The sequence below is a fragment of the Ovis aries genome, chromosome 3 (assembly GCF_016772045.2).
Source record: "Ovis aries strain OAR_USU_Benz2616 breed Rambouillet chromosome 3, ARS-UI_Ramb_v3.0, whole genome shotgun sequence".
NCBI classification, from domain to species: Eukaryota; Metazoa; Chordata; class Mammalia; order Artiodactyla; family Bovidae; genus Ovis; species Ovis aries.
The window spans coordinates 85007800-85030448 of NC_056056.1; the positions used below are offsets into that span (position 1 = coordinate 85007800).

The window sequence follows — 22649 nt, forward strand, 5'->3', positions numbered from 1 at the left end:
TCTCCTGGGGACCTTCCCGACCCAGGGATTGAACCCGGGTCTCCTGCATTGCAGACAGATTCTTTACCAGCTGAGTCACGGGGGAAGCCCAGGAAGGAGGTAAATGTTGCTTATTGATAAGTCAAGATGATAAGTTTCCGTTTCTCAGAAAACTGACAACCATCACATTTTGTGTTTGCTTAATTCTCCACCTCGGATCTACCTTTCTGCTCACCTATCTTCCCATTGGCATCTTTGCCATAAAGGAAGAAAGGGGTCTCTTTCAGTAGTTAAAATAGAAGTTTTTTGGGAGAGAAGGGTCAAACTGATCATGAAGATGAAATGTTAGACCCCATGGACTGTAGCCCATCAGGCTCCTCTGTCCATAGGATTCTCCAGGCAAGAATACTGGAGTGGGTTTCCATTTCCTGACCCAGGGATCGAACCCAGGTCTCCTGCATTGCAGGCAGATGCTTTAACCTCTGAGCCACCAGGGAAACCCAAGATGACGTCTGTGTATCCCAAATTTTTATCCAAGATAAAAATCCAAATTTTTATTACATAGACCCTTTAACTGTTCAAGTTACAGGTTTGCAAGTTCAAGCCTAATGCAGTTTACTTAACAAAAAAATTAGGGTTTGTTCAAATTTGAAATACAGTGTGAATCGTGTGTAAAAACACTGTCCCCTCAAAACCATCTCACCAGCTTCTGGACCTTTGTCCTGGGAGAGGAGATGGGCATGGCTCCAGCCTGCCTCTTGGTCCCTGAGCCACTTTCCACTGCGCTTGCCCCCAGGTGGATGGGGATGCTGCTGTCCCTTGACATCTCCAGTTCACAGCTGTGCTACCCTTTCTTTAATACTTCGTAACTCAGCTGATACCAATTAGGGACTTTACAGAAAGCCTTCCCAAAGACACAGGACAACAGAAGGAAAAGAAACACCAAGAGCAGCATGCATCTGGAGAATTTCATTTACAAAGATGATGTCATGTTCTCTGTCCTAGCCAGCTGCAGCCTGTCCATCTTGTGTGTCAGCCCCTCCAGAGCGCCCCCCACAAGACCATGCCTAACCATCTCCCTCCACCAGGCGGAGATGGAGAAGGCCCAGGGCAACCTGGCACACCAGAAGGCCCTAGAGAGCAAGGCCAAGAGAAAGACAGAGATGTCTTCCAAATTTTGATTTTCTTTCTGAGCACACACGTTTTTCTTAGACATCTTACCATATCAGAAAATAAAGTTTCTATATCTCTGAATGATTGACCGACAATCTCCTTAAGCCTAAGTACTGTTTAAAGTTGATAGTAAAGAGATTTTAGATCTTTGCTCTTCTGCCAATATCCTAAAATTAATATCTGAAGTTAAAAATCTGAGATGAGTAAAATGTAGACTCTTGCATTTGTTGTTTAATAGCTAGTGGGAAGTTTTCTTTTAAACCCTGACCAGATACTCAGAAGTGAATTCATTGAAACAGATCATAGTACCTCCCTGAGTGTCCTAGAACAAATAATACAAACTAATTTTCAAGTACCAGAGAACCACAATTTTTGGAAAAGTAACTGTTTAATTTTTTAAACTGATGTCTTTTGACATCTCTGTACTGTATGTATCCTTTTGTTTTACCACCTTGAAATCAAAGTGTACCAATAGGAATTGTTTTCAATTTGCTTTCTTATTTTTGTCTTGTTCTGCTATTAGAATCAACTGTTGCCTCTCATACCAGGAAGCCACATCTCCCCCACACCTGATGGAAGAAAACAAGTCCTCCAGTTAAAATTTGATCATCTTCCAAACATTTAGTTCTTTCAAGAGGAAAGTAATTTAATACGTATACACATTTTTGTACCAGAGAGATAGGGAGTCTCAGTGTTTCAGATGCAAATGGGCCATATGAAAATTAAGATGCTTTCTAGAATTGTTTTGCTCTGATCATTACTGATTCCTCTGCCTGTGGTTTTTACATGCCAAGTTTATCTTTTAGAACATTTTCTATAAATGTTAACAGCATTTGAAACTGCACATATGGAGGAGATATTTTCGATTTTATCAGAGAAGCCCCTCTTGAAGCAGCTTGTATTGAGAATTTGTAAATTTTTCCCTTGATTTCTGAAAAAGATTTACATATACCATCTTGCTTCAGCTGACCACATACAGTCTTAGAGCAATATCAGATAGCTTGCCTAGCCATTGTTTGTATAAGGAATGGCATTATATTTCTGCATTTTAGTTCGCTCTTGTTGCAACCAGGTCTGTTGAGTTAATCCTGGTATTTTATTCTGTGTTTTTATATTGGTATAGGAAGGGAACCTTGAAATGTCATCTAGGTTTATCCCTTAATTCCAGGGCAGACTCTACTTTCCCTGTCTCATAAGACATTGACAATTCTATTTTTAAAGCTAGCTAGAGAACATGCCATACATTTACATAGAAAATAGTGGATGAACTGCAAGGAATTACCATCCGTGTGACATCATGCCCTAGAATAGCTGCCTGCTGAGCCTTCTCCTGTCCTTTGGGGCATCACCGTTCCTTATCCTTTTCTCCTCCTGATTAAGCCATCTCAGTACCTAAATGTATCCTCCTGGGTGTATTTTCTAAACATCTCATTGTCAACACTCTCTTCCAAACATTTGCATCCATACGCTCTATAAACTTGTCTAGCCCTACACCTGGGCATCATGGTCGGGTTTGTAAACACTTCTGAGAGCAGGAAGATTACCATTCAGTTAACTTCATTTTGTGTCTCTTGTCAAAAAAAGACACAAACAAACAAAACACCTCAATAAGTGAGTTGAATTTATGTTGGGACGTTTTCCCAAGTAAACTTGACACACACATATATATATATCTGTAAATATATATATTTATAATTATAAATTTTGAAGCGTCAGAGTAGATCCCTTTTATCCTGGACAGCTAAAAATGGTACAGACTATTCGAAAGTACTTTCAGTTTGCTAGTAAGGAACTCATGTAAAATAATAGCATGAGGAAAAAATAAATAAAAATAAAATAATAGCATGAGGCTGTCTATCTCTGACTGGCATAAAGGCACAAAATAGTGGCATCTTTATCAATAAATATTAAGATTATTTCGTTAACTTTTTTCTGCTTCTGAGTCTGGCATGTATACCTGAACATTGTCAAATTTTGCAAATACACCTAATTCCAGAAATTCTTCGTATTTGACACTAAGACACCAAGCATAAATTGTTATTAAGGAAGCACAGTTCCACCTCATGTTCATCTCTAAAAGTCTGCTGCACATATAAACATGGCTCTATGAACTTTCAGAGAATCTCATTCAGTTACTTGGGTGCATTTCTTTATTAAGGAGTTATGACATCTAAACAATAGTTCTGTGCTCACTAAAGATGTTTGAGGTGGGCTTATTTGACCATTTAATATTCTTAGTGTGAGTATAGCCTGCTTAGGATCTTCTTTATTTTCATCTTATTGTCAGAATGTGTCTCTTCAGATTTTTTGCATTTTTAGTAGGATGATACCACAGGTATAAGAACAATGAGGAATAAAAGATAAAAGCAACATTGATTAAAGATTTATTTTTAGCTTTCATAGTGGGTTTTCTTTTAATCATTTAAGCCTTCTTATTGCCAAACCACTCATGCTGTTCAAGCTCACCTAAATGTGAGCTTACATGCAGAAATTAAGACAGCACAAGAGCCCAGTATCCATTTTATAATTGTGCTTCAAACAACAGTGGAGTTTTGGGCAGAGGTTGGTAGGATAACTGTCTTCCCTTAATTTTTGCTTACATCTAAGAATCCACTCAAACTAGCATCTCTCTCTCCATTCTGTTCCTTAGACAAATCGATCATTTGGGTATCACTGGGGAGAGGAGAGGTGAAAGCATCTAATGTTTAGAAAAATGTTCCGGTGTAGTCATATTACCTTGAAGAAAAGGAATCTTTTGATAGACATTTGCATGCTTATCTTTCCCTGGGTGGCCCAGGCTGCAGAGCACCTCAGATGCCTGGGTCGCTCAGGGGCACACATCTCGAAGTGCGACTCTTTACAGAGTGCGGATTTCTCTCCTCAGTACTTTGCAGGTTTCCTTGCATTTCTCAGCTGCATGGAAGACAGCGGTACTCATGCCCAAATTAAGTAATGACTTTTGTAAAAGTTCTCCTCAGCACATAGGCTTGCTCTTTGCAGAAGCCCACGTGATTCTATAACTACGCGTTTCCTGTTACAGCCTGGCACACTTTCTGGCTTACCTGGGGCTTGTCTCACCTGTGCCAGCATCCAGGCTTTTTAATTTACTTATAGAGCTCTTTCCCAGGACTGTCCAAATACGACACCGTCATGGTGAGTGACACCATCTGAATGTTCCTTTCCTCCATGTTAGTGTGACTTCTTAGTGCCCTGGTTTTCTCACACTTTCCACACACACATACCTGACACTCTCCAAGTTGCTCTTTCTTTCTTTTTCTCTTTCTTTCTCCCTCCTCCCTTCCTTCTCTTTCATTCTTCTTTCTTTCTTCCTTCCTTCCTTCCTCAGGGCACTTTACAATTAAAAAAATGCAGACCTTACTTATGCTTAGTGCTGCTGCTTCTTCAGGAAAGAAGAAAGTAGAATACATAGTACATAGAGAGGACATCTGATTCAACTTTATCAGCCCCGTAGGCCTCTTTGCTTGGACTCTGTCTTTAGTCCCCATTTCGGTCCTGATGATATATCCATGCAGTTGTTCAGACTTGCTCCAACCACAAAGTCCTTGAGGGGGTCACTTTTTAAAGATTGTTTTAACAAGACTGAACCATTAAAAAGTGGTATTCAAGAGGCAGCTGTCAAATTCTTTGGATTAGGGAGGTGACTGAGTGAAGGGAAACAGCAGAGTGCAGGGGTGAAGTGAGCAGAGAGAATGTCCCTCTGCTGAGGAGCTCTCTCACTGTCTTTTAGTGCCCTTGCACATTCCCCAAACTACAGGACGTAAGAAAATTAATGTGTTCTTTTTAATAAGATGAAAAATTTTCAGTTCCGAACATGTTGTAAGGTCCTTGTTCATACTTGCCGTAGAATTACAGTTTTTTTAAAAGGTGGCACTTTCTTTGTCATTTGTTACCACCAGCAATTTCCAATTCTGGTTTTGGAACAACTTGAATGGCACAGAATTCTCCAAAAAATATAAGTATATATTTTAAATTAAAACATACTACCAAAATAGGAATGATCCTAAAATTCCACAGACAGTAGAATCTTCAAAAATTGGGGTACTGTGTAAGGTAACAGCAAAATCACAAGTATATAGATTTTAATGCATATAGTTAAGACATTAAGATGTCATTAAGACATTAACACTTGCAGGTTAAAGTAGTATGCTGGGTATATATATGTATTTGTTTTAAACTAGAATCATTAACTCAACAACGTCATTCTTGTTTTGACAGAAGATGAAAAGTCATCAAGAGTGGTAATTTAGAGAATAATAGAAATACCATTTGGTCTGGAAGTTAGGAAACTGGTTCTAGGTCTGTGTAGCCTTGTCACAATATGTAACTTTCTTTTGCCTTCATTTTCTCATTTGTAAAATAAGAAAGTGGATAAATGAGATAATGTGTTAGGCTCCCCTTCAGCTCTAAACTTCTGTGATTCTCTGTGGCGCGTGGTATTTGTGTCTTGGATGTATCTTCCACTAAAATAGTCTTTCTCAAGACTGTTTAACAATATCAGAATACATTTTGCTCTTTATGATTTAGCCAGGAGCAAGATCTCCCTCTTTGTCTCTCTCATCTGCTTTCTTTCATACAAACACACACACACCACCCCCTGCTAGTTCTACCAAGTCAATAGCAGTTTTCAGACAACCACCTAACAGAGGTCAATTTGATAAACAAAATTAAATTCTAAAGTTAATTATCACTGAATTTGTTTTAATTAATGTAAATCAAACAGGTGTGCTTTCAAAATACAGAGTAATATGTAATCATTCTTTGCTGTTTTAATCTAACACTAATTAGCTTGCAAATGACATATGCTGTGAAATACTAATTTAAGATATCCATTAAGGCAAAGAACATTCAGTACATTTCTAACTTCAGTAAAACTTTTGGTAGTTTCGGTAAATGACAACTTAATGGAATTCTGCAAATAGAACTGAATTTTATCTGTTTTATGTTTCAGCAACAGGGACACAGTCTCAGTCAACCTTATATTTAACTTATCCTTAAAGCTTATAATCAGGCCAAGAATTTTTTTTTTCCTATTTAACAGGCGTATAAATGACTTGTATTTATAAAGTTACAATTCTTCTTTTCTGTCCTGAGCACTAGTCACTGACTGTATCTCTATATTTTGTTACTTTGAAGATGTTGTGTGTCTACTTATGATTTTAGGACATGTTTGTATAAAAGCAGGTCTACTTCAAATCACATAAACTTATAGCTATGATTCAATTAGCATTTGATAGCATAATGACAATTTATACTTCTAGATATAATGTACTGCAAACAGTTTTAGTTGTATTATGTTAAGTATACATAATATTTTTTTTATCTTAAGATGCTTGTAAAACCTAAGAATGGGATTAAAAACTTTGGTGACTTTATATTCGAATATATCACTCAACCTGAATATGTTCTTTAGCTTATTTTAATAAAAGTTAGAACTATTTCTGTCTCCTAATTTTTGTTCAACTCAGCTATTAGTCTGTTGACTAATACTTTGTATTTAAGTGAGAAAAACTGTCATCTTCGTATATTAATTCCAGAATTTGTTATTTTATTTCCTATCAGTTGGAATATCTGAATAGCTGATGTAGCAAACTATTCCTTTTGTTGCCTATGGCTGGGAATTTTTACAAATGGAAAACTAGCAAAAACTTTTCCAGTCTGACCGGCTTGATGTTTATCTCTGAGAACATCTTTACAGCTTTACTTTGAGGCTCTAAGATTCTTTTTCCTTCAGTTCAAATTTTTCTCTGGCCCTTTACCATACTTAAGCTGCAAGATGTTCTTGTATCTTCAAGCCCAAGCTAGCTTCTGTTATAGGTTTAAAAACACAAAAAGGCTCAAGACCAAACTTAGACTAGTGATCAGAGAGAAAAACAATTGATAAAATAATGAATGAGTCACTATTTAAATATACTTCAGTTCTTTTATTTTTTTCTGAACTAACCTTTCTGCTTTCATTATTTTTAATAGCACTTATGTAAAAAGAGTGTGGTCAATTATTTCCAATGGTAGCTACAACAATTTCTCTGAACCTACATCAGTTTTACCATGATACTTTCCACTCCTCTTATCAAGAGATGAAATCTCGCTCCCTCTCCTCATCTTATGACCTGTGTCTTCCTTAGATGCCCTGTCCCATTTCTGGGCTTAGCCCTTGAAAGGTCTGGCAGCTTCTTCCCCAGACAGAGAAGTCCTCCATTTCTCTCTGAGGAAGCCAGCCTCCATGCTGTAAAGAAGCTTGAGCTAGATACAACTAAATGATAAGACACCACATGGAGAGGAAGAGGCAGGTGGAGGAGCACCACGGGGGCCAGTCATGTGAGTGAAGCCTTCCTGGACTTTCCAACTCAGTGTAGCCACCAGCTGAAGATCCCCAGATCAGCATCCCTAACCAGCATCAGGTAGAACAGAATAACTGCCCAGCTGAGCCCAGTCAACCTACCAACTATAAGAAATAATAAACCAGTGGTTTTAAGTCACTACTTTCCAGGTTGGATTTGATATGCAGTAATAGATAACTGAAACAGTATGTTTTTAAATTGTATACTGTTTAGTGGAGAAACATATTCTCAATTTATATGCAAACTTTAACTAAGGCATAAAGTTATCTTTTTAATTTTGTTGAAGTATAGTTGATTTACAATGTTGTGTTAATTTCTGCTGTACCTCTAAGTGATTCAGTTATATATATATATATATATATATATATATTCTTTTTCATTTTGTTTTTTCACTAGATATTGAATATAGTTCCCTGTGCTAAACAACAGGACCTTGTTGTTTATCCATTCTATTTGTAATAGTTAGCATCTGTTAATCCCAAACACTAGAGAAAAAAAAGGCAACTCATTCCACTATTCTTGCCTGGAAAATCCCATGGACAAAGGAGCCTAGTGGGCTACAATCCATGGGATTGCAAAAGAGTCAGACACAACAACTAAACAATCCCAAACCGCCAGTCCTTTCTTCCCCAGCCCTCTCCCCTTTGGCAACCATAAGTCTGTTCTCTCTGTGAGTTTGTTTCTGTTTCATGAATGAATGAATGAAAGTCACTCAGTTGTGTCTAACTCTTTGCAACCCCATGGGCTACACAATCAATGGAATTCTCTAGGCCAGAATACTGGAGTGGGTGGCAGTTTCCATCTCCAGTGGATCTTCCCAACCCAGGGATCGAACCCAGGTCACCCACATTGCAGTCGGATTCTTTACCAGCTGAGCCACCAGGGAAACCTTTCTGTTTCATAGATATGTTCATTTGTGTTATATTTTTAGATTCCACATGTAACTGATATCATATGGTGTTTCTCTTTTTCTTTCGGACTTATTTCACTTAGTATGGTAGTCTTTACCTCCATCCATGTTGCTGCCTATGGCATTATTTCATCCTTTTTATGGAAGAGAAATAGTTCATTGAATATTCACTGAATATCTGTGAATATTCACTGAAAGGACTGGTGCTAAAGCTGAAGCTCCAATACTTTGGCCACCTGATGTGAAGAGCTGACTTATTGGAAAAGACCCTGATGCTGGAAAAGATTGAAGGCAAGGGAGAAGGGAGCAGAAGAGGCTGAGAGGGTTGGATAACATCACCAACTCAATGGACATGAATTTGAGCAAACTCTGGGAGTTAGTGAAGACAGGGAAGCCTGGCATGCTGCAGTCCATGGGGTCACAGAGAGTTGGACACAATTTAGAGACTCAACAACAACAAAACATTCCATTGTATGGAATACCACATTTATTGTATTCATTCTTATCCATTCGTCTGTCGATGGACATTTAGGTTGGTTCTACGTCTTGGCTATTGTAAATAGTGCTGCTTTAAACACTTTTTACATGTATCTTTTCAGATTATAATTTGGGGGTCAGATGTTATTTAGCCTAGAATATACTCTAGGGAATCTAAAAATCCTTCTTCCCGGTTACCCATTGGCCTCTGTCTTTGATTCTTATTTATCTTAGTCAACACTGCTCTACTTCCCAGGGGGAAATCATCTTCTCATAAAACATGTATAACCACCCTATGGGGGAAATCTAAAGCACCATAATGAAGAAATGGTCCAGACATTGTATTCTATCAAATCTATGATTACATTCTAGCTAGAAATTTGCTTGATATCTTCACAGTGATCCAATAGGTGATTTCCTTCTTTTTGCAAGAAAAATATTTACATCTATGTTAGATAACTGGCTAGATGCCAGACTACTCATTTTCTATCTTTTGTCACCCTGCCAAAAAATATATATATGTAAGTAGTCAGTCAGTTTGGGTCTTGATGAGTGTTCTTTAACCAGTGCTCTTCACTCATTATCACACTCACTAGACATCAGCTAGGTCATCTTCTGGATGTTAGCGGAAAGACTGATCTACACTGAATGAGCTTCTGCTCATAACCAAAGATCTCTAGCACATTTGATTCTTCAAGGTAACTGGTGCCATTGTCTTTCCACATTTGCCCTCTTTCTCTTTTAACCTGAAAGGCATCCAACCAGAGGTCAGATTTTGGCTTTGTCACTTACAGGTCATGTCCTTTTATCATCAGTGTCTTCAACTCTAAATGAAAATTTTTAACAACCTGAAGTTGTTATAAGTATTAAGTGAAACAATTATGTTAATATGCTTGGTAGCATAAGGAGCTATGTAAATACTGATTATTATTTTTAATACCTTCTATAACTTTTGAATATATTCACTTCTACAGTTTGATATGTGATCCCTTGAAATAAATCCATAGAGTTGTTTAATTACACTAGTTGCCATGTTCTCTCCCAAAGAAGTAGGAGAACTCATCTTACTCAACAATCTCCTGTCTTCCATTTGGCAGCTCTTGCATTTCTAACATGAGAAAGAGCTTACCTTCTAGCAAATAAAAATGTCAAGTTTTTCTATGTACACAACTTAGTTTATTGGCACTATTTTAAATGTCCACATATTACCTAACAAACACTGTCAAGTACTAGGAAGAAACAGAATCTTAAAGCCCTCAGTGGAATATGTAACCACGAAGACAAATCCAGTTAGTGGGATTTAGCCAAAAAGGCACAAATTAAGACCTCACCAGAAAACCTAAAGACACCAATACAAGCACCACGAAATAATCTGGCCATGACTCTGAGAGATTTGAGAGATTTCCTGAAAGTCAGAATCATCAGAGATAGAAGAGTTGGCTGGGGAAGTACAACTATATTTTGATGGAAAAGAAAAAAACTTTTTTTTTTTTAATGTTTGGCTGCATGGGCACGTTGTTGCATCACGCAGGCTTAGTTGCCTGTGGACTTAGTTGCCCAGAGGCAAGTGGAATCTTACTTCCCTGACCAGGGATAGAACCTGGGTTCCCTGCATTGGAAAGAGGATTTGTAACCAATGGAACACCAGCGGAAGTCCCAGAAAAAAAGCATCTCAGGTATGGGAATACACAAAACAAATTTAATATTGTGTGGGTTAAACAGCCCAGGATGATTAGCCATGGAAAACTCAACTAGGGAAAAAGCAAGAGGTCCAAGCTAAAGACGCAAATCTTTTTTCTGTCTGTTTGTTTCCAAACTTTAAACGTTTTATTTTGTATTGGGATATAAATCTTAATTTAATTTGTGTATTCTGGCAACTGGGGTTGTATAAACAACTCTTATTCCTGAGGCAGTGAGGAAGTGCTGTGAGAAGAAAAGTCCATCCTAATCTTTGAGAAATACTTGCACTGAGAGAAAAAAAGGAAAGGAGGGAAATTGTCAGAGGTGCCAGTTGGAGAAAGAATCAGTATCTGTCACTGGTCCAGCAACTGTCCTCCTGTCAAGACCTCCTTTCCACCATCCCTCCCCTCCTCCTTCCTAGTTATGCTCCTCTCTAGCCACACAACTACTGTAGCTACTTTTCTTGGACTCGAATCCCTATCTTTTGTCACCAGTTTCTTCCTTTACCAAGTACAGATCACTCCTCTCTGCTCTGACAAAGACCTAGTCATTATTCAATTTCCCTTCTCCTGATTTTGCTAATCTCCTCCCCCTACCACCTGTAGTCTTTTAGTCAGAGAAAACCATCCTGAATTTAATTTTGTCTTATATAAGAACCTCCTGTAAAATACCAGCACTATCTTATGTAAACTAAATTTGGAAGTAATCTTAGGTTGAATTCAAATAAATCTCTAAACTATGTTTTTTTAATGATTAATGTCTCCTTGGATGTCATACCCTCTGTTATTTCTTCAGTGTAATCCAATTTAGCAAAAACTCTCACCAAAATTGGCTCCATCAGATGTTCCCGCTAAATCGTGGAGTTTTAGCCATGAGTTGGCTTCAAGGGGTCCACTGGAAGTCCCTTCTTCCATTTAAAATTCCAGATTCCAAATGTAACCTACAGCTATTATTTCCCCAAATTTCAGAGAGCTTTGCTGGGTTAGTACCTGGATGGTTCACAGAACCTCCAGTCTAGGACGAAGGACATCTTCCCATTTGCCCTGCTACTCACCAGCTTGCCTTTCCCTGTATCCTGAACACTTTATGCCTTGAAATAGAGCAAAACCATGACTAAGTCTACCTTATAGACTGACTGGCTTAGAAGAGATAAAAATCCCTTCTTCATCCTGCCTTAACATTTAGAAATGCATCTGGGTTCCAAAATAACCCCACTGAGAAGCTATTAGGGAGAAAAAGTACCAGTTAGAATTTTGGTGTGAATTTGTTTCAAGGAATAGCTTTCCCTAGAGCTGTTTGTCATCAGAATGTAGAGGAAAGGGCGGTGTGGGCTACAGTGGGTGGGGCTGTTGGGTGACTGCAGGGTAATGTCAGGCATGGGGTCTTTCTTTAGGGACTGGGAGTGAAGGGCACCACGAGAAGTGGAAGTGGAAATAGGCCCCCATGTCCACTTTGAAACTTGACCAGTGCCATGCCTGACCATCATTTCTTACAAGGAACATGCATCAGAACGGCATGGGGAGGCAGACATATACTTTGTTGGGTTCTGAAGCCAGGTCTACTGCTAACTATGCTGTTTTGAAGTGTTCCCTTCTCTCTCTGGCCCTTCAGTCTGCAATAAGGAGTCCTCAAGCTTGGTGTTTTAAGGATCCCTCTGGCTAATCTATTTTGTGAAGTTAAGCGCACAAACAACTATCACCTCTCTCTTGTGCTGTTCTGCGTCCTCCTCCACCCTCCTTTTCTCAGGTCTGAAGACAGAGTAATGGCCTATAGCTAAGGATCTTGCTCTACTGGCTTCACAAAGAAGGAACCAGTGCAGTGACCTTCCACCTTTCTGATCCACTCCGAGATCTCCTTTCTGTGCAGAGAGCTGGCTCCTTAGTGGCAAATGCAAGATCCTGGGGGTGCAATTGCTTTGCAAGAGGCCAGTTTTCGCTTTGTAAGCAAACCAAAGATATGTGAGGTGTTAGATAGTTCACACCAGGCTTGAGGTTTGTTCTGTGGCTGCTGTTTTGTTTCGTTTCACCTCGGTAAGCACTTTAAACTCCTCGTTGCCGTAGATGATAGCACACCATAGATAGAGGAGCTGGACACCACTCTGAAGAGGAAGAACACCATCGCTGCCCATTAAGTGCACACAACATGCCCTTTGATCAATAAGATCGACAAAGAAGACGACACATGGCTGAGGGAACAGCTCTTAAGTGCAAGTGAAATTGAAACTTCAGTTTTCATATTGCACAATTCCTAAGGATTAAAGTAAATCCTTGGCCAGGATCCCATGAAGACTCCATCAAGCAACATCGCCAGGAGATTTTCCAGCACTCCCAGTATGTACAGCTCCAGAACATTATTTACAGTACTTTTATCTCAACTTGCTATCCACCAGTTACCTTATCTTGCACAAATTCACAGTGTGGTTTGTTTGTTTGTTTAATTTTTCAGAATTTTTAAACCCATGTGGGAGCAATAATCACCAATGCAATTGAATATTTTAGGAAATTGATGGGTTCAAATCTAGAGAGAAGCTTTAAATAATGCTAGAAATCTCAAGCCTTATGTAGTAAAAAGGAAAGGAATAGTTAAAAATCAACATTCTAAATATAAAGCAGCCAGCATATGTTGAAATACAGATCACTGATACATTATGGAGGCCGATTGTGGCTTTTTCAATTCATCCTTAATTTCACCAACTTATGCATTTCCACATGTGTATTATTACCTCTTTTCTGTTGGCTTTTATGTTCTTGGTGGATTAACTGGTCCAAGGGAATTAAATGACAGTCAGTGGCAGAGGATGAGATGATTAGATAGCATCACCAACCCAATGGACATGAATTCAAGCAAACCCCAGGAGACAGTGGAGGACAGGGAAGCCTGGCATACTGCAGTCCCTGGAGTCACAATGAGTCAAACACGACTTAGCAACTGAACAACAGCAGCAGTAGCCCTTATCGGATGTCAAACATTATAACATGCTTTGCATAAACACTCTCTAACATATTCCACCAAACACCATAGGAAGTAGGTATTGTTAGCCACACTGTGCAAGTAAGAAATCTCAGGTTCAGAGACATAGCCAGAAAAGTAGCAGAGCTGGATCTAAACATTTCAGAAAATTTCCACCAAACTTTTCACTTATTTTTGCACTTAAAGGTGGTAAGCATTTAAAGGTCTGAAACTAAGTCCCTTGTTGTGGGGCATTTTTAATTTTGGCTGAATTCTTGTATCCTGATATTTGTAAGTTCTCTAAGGCCAACCTTAACTAACATAACTATAGGAAAATACTGTGTCCTTAGTTAAATATCTAGGCTCAAACTGTAACTAGGTGTTTGGTCTCTCTGCCCATAAATCTCATTGCATATGTAAATAAAGACATCTGCATATTCCTCTTCTGAATTTGCAAGGCTCAGCTCTAACCGAAGTGATGGTACTGAGAGTACCATGAAATGCGAGCAGTTTGAATGCCACATAAAAAGGTAAAATTTAAAACAGAGTCTAAAAAAAACAACAGAGTCTCCTTTTGTGAGATTACGCCAATCTTCTGATATTTACAGATGAGAAAGCCAGGGCCTTGAAAAAACGAAGGGACCCAAAGAAATGTCAAACACAAATTAAACAGGTAGTCAAAACTTTGTTTTAACTACTTGTATGTGTTCATTGCCTTGTTTGATAATGGATTTGAGGAAGTTTGTATGTATAATAATTTTAAAATGGGAGAACAGTTTCCCAAAGCAAGAATGGTGAAATGTTCTAAAATTAGAAAGTGGTTGCACAGTCTGTGAATATACTGAAAAACATCCAATTGTATACTTTAAGATTGTATAATTTTTATGATATATGAATTATATATCAATAAAGGTTACTTTTTTTAAAAAAGCATGACTAAAAAAAATAAAAATAAAAGCATGACTTTATTTTTTTAATAGAATAGAGGATAAAACCAAGGATTGATGACTTTTGAATTTTTATGTTTTTTTATTATTTACAGTCTCTTTTCTCAATTCCATATTAGAATATCACCAGTGAATTGGCCCAAGTCATGTTTAGATTAATGAGCCAATAACATTGCCTCTAATTCTCTATTGTGGAGTGTTCAGCCAGGTTACAAAGTTTCTACTGGGACTGAGAAATTATTTTCGAGTAAGAATCTGGAATACATTTCCAAAGAGAATGTATTTTTTTTCCCATGAGAAATCTCTGAGTAAATTCAAAGCCATAAACTAAGGGGTCTTGATTTCCATTGTTGTGGTGGTTGTGTTAGTCGCTCAGTCATATCCAACTCTTTGTCAGGCTCCTCTGTCCGTGGAATTCTCGAGGCAAGAATACTGGAGTGGGTAGCCATTCCATTCTCCAGGAGATCTTCCCAGCCCAGGGACTGAACCCAGGTCTCCTTCATTGAGGGTTGTTTCTTTATCATCTGAGCCACCAGAGAAGCCCCTGGGGATTTCTATTAAGAAAGTTAAATCTGTTACTCAATATACAGGTATACATTTGTATACAAGCATACATTTCAATTCCTGGGTCGGGAAGATCCACTGGAGAAGGAAATGGCAACCCACTCCAGTATTCTTGCCTGGGAAATCCCACGGACAGAGGAACCTGGTGGGCTGTAGTCCATGGGGCCACAGGAGTCATGTACAACTGAGTGACTAAACCACCACCACCACCATACATTTCAAGCAAAATCTTTTAAGATAGCGCACATAAATTGGTCTAGAAATCACATTTATCATAGACTATAATGAGCTCAGAAAAAGGCTTGAAAACAAAGATATTCCTCCTAGCATTATTTATGGTTACAAAAAAGTTGAAACAAATCTAAACGTCCAACAGGAGAATGTCAGGGTGTAGTGGGATATTGTACAGCACCTTAAAATGAGGTTTTCATTTATTTTAAAATCTATATTACTTTTCTGATTACAGAGATAATAATGATATGCATATTATTTTTAAAAATTAAACCTCCAAACATTTTCATACAGCTCCTCCTCATAAGACATAACCCAAACTAACTGCTTGGTGAATATTTTGTATGGCCATCCTATAACACTGCTTTGCAACTTGCTTCCTTCACTTCATAATGAATCTTTGTATATAAATTCCTGCAGATCCACCTCACTAGCTTGTTTTTGTTTTTTAACACTGTTTTAAAAATTGTTCGACTTAGGGAGATGTTCATGACATAATGTTAAGTGAAAAAAAAAAAGCAGGCTAGAAAATATCACATATGTTATGATCCTAAATTGGTTAGGGAGGCAGAGTGGCAAAGATTATACACAAATTCATATAAAGGACAAAGCAACACAACAAACTGTTAATGATGATTAGTTTAAGTGATAGAATTAGGAGTAACTTTTCTTCTATATAATATTTTGTATTTTCCAAATTCTCTATGATGAACATGGTAAAAATAGCATTGGCTTTTTCTACTTCTAAAAATAACTTAGGTTTCTTGTAGGCAATCTGGAAAATACAGATAAACTTCAAATAAGAAAATAAGAAGGCACTCATGATCCAACTACCCTGAGAAAATAATTTTTGCCTTTTAGATACATTTTTAAAACAACTCTGTATGTGTGTGTGCATATTTTACGAAAATAAAATTATGCTGGCCATAATTTTTATAACTGGCCTTTGTCACTTAAATGTAGTGTGAACATTTTAAAAATTCACTAAACACTCTTCTACAAAATGTTCTTTTGGCCACACAGGACCATAATTCATACAGAGGATTTAGTTATTACCATCTTTGCTTTTATAATTGATGCACTGAACATTTGTATGAGTAAATCTTGGTGCATATATGCCACACAATACTTTCACCTGGATAAATAGCTAGAAATGGAATTGCTGAGTCAGATGGTCTGCAAAATTTTAATGCTCCTGATACTTCTTGCCAAGACATTCTTCAGAAAAGGTTTAGCAACTTTTCCTCCCAGGCCTGGAATGAAAAAGTGGTCATTTTCCACACTTTCAGCAGTGTCAGGTATTAGTAATCTGGAAACTGACTTTTATTATTTTTTCTGTTGGTAGGAAAATGATAACTTTATTACGGAGAACTTAGAATGTACAAACAAGCAAAAGAAAAAATCATAAGGATACCATCAACCACTAATTCTTTCTCTATGTATATGTATGTATACTCATATGCAAATGTACATATTTACTTATTAATATAAGTAAATCATGCAATTTTTTTGTTGTTCAGTTTCCAAATTGTGTCCAACTCTTTGCAACCCCATGGACTGCAGCATGCCAAGCTTCCCTGTCGCTTACCATCTCCTGGAGTGTGCCCAAGTTCATGTCCGTCGAATCTGTGGTGCCATTGAACCATCTCATCCTGTCACCGTCTTCTCCTTCTGCCTTCAGTCTTCCCCAGCATCAGGGTCTTTTCCAATAAATCAGCTGTTTGCATCAGGTGCCCAAAATATTGGAGCTGCAGCTTCAGCATCAGTTCTTCCAAAGAGTATTCAGGGTTTATTTCCTTTAAGACTGACTGGTTTGATCTCCTCGCTGTCCAAGGACTCTCAGCAGTCTTTTCCAGCACCACAGTTCGAAAGCGTTGATTCTTTGGTGCTCTGCCTTCTTTATTGTCCAGCTCTCATATCCATACATGACTACTGCAAAGACCATAACCTTGACTATATGGATCTTTGTTGGGAAAGTGATGTCTTTGCTTTTTAACACATAGCTTTCCTACCAAGAAGCAACTGTCTTCTAATTGCATGGCTGCAGTCACCATCCAGGGTGAGTTTAGAGCCTAAGAAGAGGAAATCTGTCACTGCTTCCTCCTTTTCCCCTTCTATTTGCCATGAAGTGATGGGACCGGTTGCTATGATCTTAGTTTTTTAAATATTGAGTTTTCATCCAGTTTTTTTCACTCCCCTCCTTCACCCTAATCAAGAGGCTCTTTAATTCCTCTTTGCTTTCTGCCAATAGAGTGGTATCATCTACGTATCTGAGGTCACTGATATTTCTTCCGGCAATCTTGATTCCATCTTGGACCTCATCCAGCCTAGCATTTCAAATGATGTGCTCTGCATATAAGTTAAATAAACAGGGTGACAATAAACAGCCTTGTTATACTCCTATCTCAATCCTGAACCAGTCAGTTGTTCCATATAGGGTTCCAACTGTTGCTTCTTGACCCACATACAGGTTTCTCAAGAGACAGGTAAGATGGTCTGGTATTCCCATCTCTTTAAGAGTGTTCCACAGTTTGTTATGATCCACACAGTCAAAGGCTTTAGCGTAGTCAATGAAATAGAGATAGATGTTTTTCTGAAACTCCCTTGCTTTCTCTATGATCCAGCGAATATTGGCAATTTGATCGCTGGTTCCTCTACCTTTTCTAAACCCAGATTCAACATCTGGAAGTTCTTGGTTCAGTTAATGCTGAAGCCTAGCTTGGAGGATTTTGAGCATAGCCTTACTACCTTGGAAGATGAGTGCAATCATCCAGTGGTTTGAACATTCTTTAGTACTGCCCTTCTTGGCAGTTGGGATAAGGATTGACCTTTTCCAGTCCTGTGGCCACTGCTGGTTTTCCAAATTTGCTGGCATATTGAGTGCAGCACTGTAATAGCATTATCTTTTAGGAATTTAAATAGCTCTGCTGGAATTCCATCACCTCCACTAGATTTATTGGCAGCAGTAATTCCATACAGGGTTCTAAGTGTTGCTTCTTGACCCGCACATCTAGACGGCATGGCTCATAGCCTCTTTCAGTTACTCAAGCCCCTTGACCACAACGAGGCAGTGATCTATGAAGGGGAAATCATGTAATAAATGGCAGCTAATATTTATTAAATATTAACTATTAGACTCTATGCTATGTGTCTAAAGTGAATTGTCTCACTGATTCCTTATGCCTCTATATAATAGTACTTATAGCAGCTAATATGTTTTTATTTTTAAAAGAAAGCTGACAAGAGAGATTAAGAAATTTGCCTTAGATTATATAGCTAATATGTGACAGAGCTGAGATTAAACTATCTTTTTAAATATTCCTTGTTCTTATGTCCATTACAAGCCCCTAGAAGTTTTTAGTGGTAAAGAACTTGCCTGCCAATGCAGGTAGATGAAATAGATGTGGATTCGATCCCTGGGTTGGGAAGGTCCCCTGGAGAAGGGCAAGGCAACCCACTCCAGTATTCTTGCCTGGAGAATCCCACAGAGGAGCCTGGTGGGCTATGGTCCATAGGGTCACAAAGAGCGGGACACAATGAAAGCGACTTAGCACACACAGATTTTGTATTCTCTGTCATGGGGGACAGTCAATTTTGTTGGAAGCATAAGTACTGGCCTAACCCCTTTACTTAAATAAGAGCATTTATTATTTTGATGAGTGAAAAGGATGTTTGTATTAATATATAAATGATTGAACAAACAAATAGGGAAGGAGAGATAAATATTCATTTCAGAAGAATTCCAAATAATATATGTAGATACTACTCCCTCCAAAAGGTGGAGCTCAGTTCCCCTCCCCTAAGTGTGGGTTACACACTGACTCTATTCCAAAGATTCAAGCCTGAAAAGGGTGACTTTAGAGGAACCTGGCAGAGCCCACCTACCCATGTAATCCACATTAATATCACCAGGGATCAGTCATCATGGTGATAACATGTACCCCCTGATCCGGTGTGAAGAGAAGGGTCCCTCCCTCTGATATTCTTCCCACAGTGCAGTATAATCATGAGAAAAAAACGTCAGAGAAACCCAAACTGATGGCCAGTCTACAAAATACCTGACCTGTACTCCTTAGAACTGTCAAGGTCATGAGAGATGAAGAAATAGTCACAGAGCAGAGGATACCAAGGAGATATGATAGCCAGATGCAATGGGGGGTCCCAGACTGGATACTGGGACAGAAAAAGGACATTTATGGAAAAACTAGTGAAATCCAAATAAAGCCTGGAATTTAGAATAATGTACCAATGTTGGTTTCTTTGACAAATGTACCATAGTAATGTAGTGTTAACATTACAGGAGACATCAGGCATGTCTTTGCAACTTTTCTGTAAATCTAGAATTATTCCAAAATAAAAAGTTTGTTCGTTTGTTTGTTTTTGAAGAAAAGGGTGCTTGTTTCAACATGAACATCACTTGTGGGTAGTGGAAATAAGGTTCCAGCTACGGCAGGCTTTTCAGACTATCGTGGTCTGAACTGGTCTCCTCTCTTTCTGTTCTTGCTTCCCAATGAAGGGTCCAGTGGCCAGCAGAGTGCAGCCAAAAGGAAAAACTCTGATGAGGCAGGTCAGGCTGATCTCTAAAGCCTCATCCCAGGGATCCAACTAGTTTTCCTATTAGGATTGGTTTTTTAGTTTCTGCAGAACTGAAAGGCCTCTGGTCACTGTTATTGGTTAGTCCATTTATTTCTCTGATATATTTCTACTGACTTCAAGCAGGAGGGAAATCTGGGGTTGGATGGTTCTACTGCAGTGCTGGCTGGCATCACAAATGAGCAGGGAAAAGAAGAGTGTGTTATGATCACCAAGCCTTTCCCACCCAGCCTCAGCAAAACTGCTCCCACAAAGAAGGATGGCGAGAAGAAGGAGGTGATCAACAGGCAAACCAAAGAATCAGCGTTCACAAGTACACCATGGGGTGGGCTTCAAGAAGAGTGCCCTTCAGGCACTCCAGGAGATGAGGAAAATTTGCCTCAGAAAAGGTGGGAACACTTCAGGAGTGCACACTGACACCAAGTTTTGTGGACCAAAGGAATAAAAAGTATCGCATTCCAGGAGGGGCTGAGCTGTGGAGGTGGAGGTGGAGGTGGAGGGAGACTCAAGAGGGAAGGAATATATGAGTAAAAACAGCTGATTCTCGTTGTCATATAGCTGAAACTAAGGCAATTATCCTCCTGCAGGGTTTAATATAATAGTCAGCCACCTGTTGCTCTGGCTAAGCCATGAGAAAATCACCATGGGAAAAGAATAAAAGCAAAATATAGCAATATGGCATAACCAAAATGAAAGCACACTGAGTTGATTAGTTGGGGTCATCATACCCTGCTAAGCTAAAGAAAAACATAGTGTGGACCTTGGAATGCCAGGTCAGTGCAAGTTCAGAACGTTGCTTGTGTACACACCAAGATGTTCTCCCAAGGCATATGCAGGTCTATGGCCTCCAGCTAGGTGACACCCCCTTGTACAAGAAACTAACAAAGATAGTTTAAAGTAATCAATAAAATGGGAGACGTGACCAGGGACACGGGAGGCTGACTTCACCGTAGCACAACAGGTACTTTCTGCTTGCCAAGACACAAAGTAAAAGGGATGTGGCTCTGAGGAACAGGGCTCTTGATCCAAGAGGTCTTGAGTCCACTGGTCCCATCTTTAAAATTTTAATCCTATCTCTATTTTCCCCAAGCGGTGTGTTGACCACTTTCGATCCCTACCTGCTGTGCTGGCTGCAGCATACTCCAATTAAAAATAAAAAGAAATGTCCCGTATGATATCTATGTGCAGCCATCCAGAAAAAGTAGTGAGGATGAAGATTATCATACAAGTTCTATATGGAGGTTACCTATGCACCTGTCACCACTTTCAAAAGCATACAAACAATGTGGATGAAAACCAGTTGCTGATTGTCAAAGTCATAAAACCGGGGAAAAAGAGAGAGAGAGATCACCACGTACCCGCAGGACAATGTAACCCTGATTGTTATCTTGAGCTGGACTATCTCTCCAGTATTTCTTCAGATCATGAACCAGGGCTGTTTCCCTGGTTACAGAGACCAACTCACTAGGACAAAGGGCAGAGTGGTTGTGTTATTCCAGGAATTTGTAATGGCAAATGCCAGGCTTTCATGTGAATATGTGTATGTGTCCTGAGCTTTTGGAATAGACTGTTTGTAGATTTGTAGACTATAGCTCTCTTAACCACTTTGTAATCTGCTGCTTTTTTTTTTTTTTTTGCCTTAAATAAAGCATGAACATCTATGCATGTTACTAAACGGTCTTCTACAGATCTTCCACAAACATGATCTTCTCAAAATGACTAAATAAATTAAAGGGTTCGTATCAAAGGAATACTCTGTGGTTGTTTAAAAGCAGCTCTCTATGTGCTCATCTTGAACAACCGTATTCTTCATATTGAAGAATTAAGGGTAAAAAGCCGAGGGCAGAACAGTGTGGATAGTAAGATACCACAAAAGAAATTAAAATATAGGCATATATATTATTATATGTAATATTATGGAAGAATGTCTCTGGAAAGATTGAAAGGGAAACTGGTATCAGTTGCCTTCAAGAAGGAAATTCAGTGGCAGGAAGATAGGGGTAGGAAAAGGCTGATTTTTTTTTTTTTTTTACTGTATAGACTTTTACATCTTTTAAACATTTTGTGAAACACTCATGAACTATTCAAAGTGATAATTTTTAAAATTACATCATAATTAATGCCTAGGGTGTACATTAGATTGTTTCTAGTTATCACTGTTACATATAACAAATCTTTGCCTACATTACACTGATTTCCTTCAAATAAATTACTGCAAATGAAATCACTGAATCAAAAGGCGGGAGCAGGACTTCGGTGGTGGTCCAGTGGTTAAGGCTTTACACTTGCTGGATGGTCAGGAGCGGTGGAGGGGGAAAGTTTTTAGGATTTTTTATAGGCTTCACTAAACTCTCCAGAAATAAATGAACTTACATATTTTATTTTCCTGTAGTCTCAGCAGGTTTCCCTGGTAGCATAGCTGGTAAAGAATCCACCTGCAATGCAGAGACCCCCAGTTCAATTCCTGGATCAGGAAGATCCCCTGGAGAAGGGATAGGCTACCCATTGCAGTATTGTTGGGCTTCCCTGATGGCTCAGATGGTAAAGAATCTGCCTTCAATGCGGGAGATCTGGGTTCTTCCCCTGGGTTGGGAAGATCCCCTGGAGGAGGGCATAGCAACTCACTCCAGTATTCTTGCCTGGAGAATCCCCATGGACAGAGGAGCCTGGTGGGCTACAGGCCACGGGGTGGCAAGGAGTCGGACACGACTGAGCAACTAAGCACAGCACAGCACCTACTCTCACTAACAGGAAAGAGGTTTCTTTCTTTTTGCTTTTGTAGGATAA

The 22649-nt window shown here is 38.9% G+C and overlaps 2 protein-coding genes across 2 annotated transcripts in view; both read left to right on the forward strand.

Annotated features, from left to right (window-relative positions):
* CDKL4 (cyclin dependent kinase like 4) overlaps window positions 1-6608 on the forward strand; it is a 55707-nt gene extending 49099 nt beyond the window's left edge. The window contains exon 10 of the mRNA XM_004006004.6: window positions 1676-6608. Coding sequence (XP_004006053.2) covers window positions 1676-1777 — 102 coding nt within the window. The 3' untranslated portion in view covers window positions 1778-6608. The remainder of the gene's footprint in view (window positions 1-1675) is intronic.
* A 751-nt stretch (window positions 6609-7359) lies between these two features.
* Window positions 7360-22649, forward strand: part of SOS1 (SOS Ras/Rac guanine nucleotide exchange factor 1) — a 192563-nt gene continuing 177273 nt past the window's right edge. The window contains exon 1 of the mRNA XM_060412240.1: window positions 7360-7488. The gene's annotated coding sequence lies outside the window, so the exon portion shown is untranslated. The remainder of the gene's footprint in view (window positions 7489-22649) is intronic.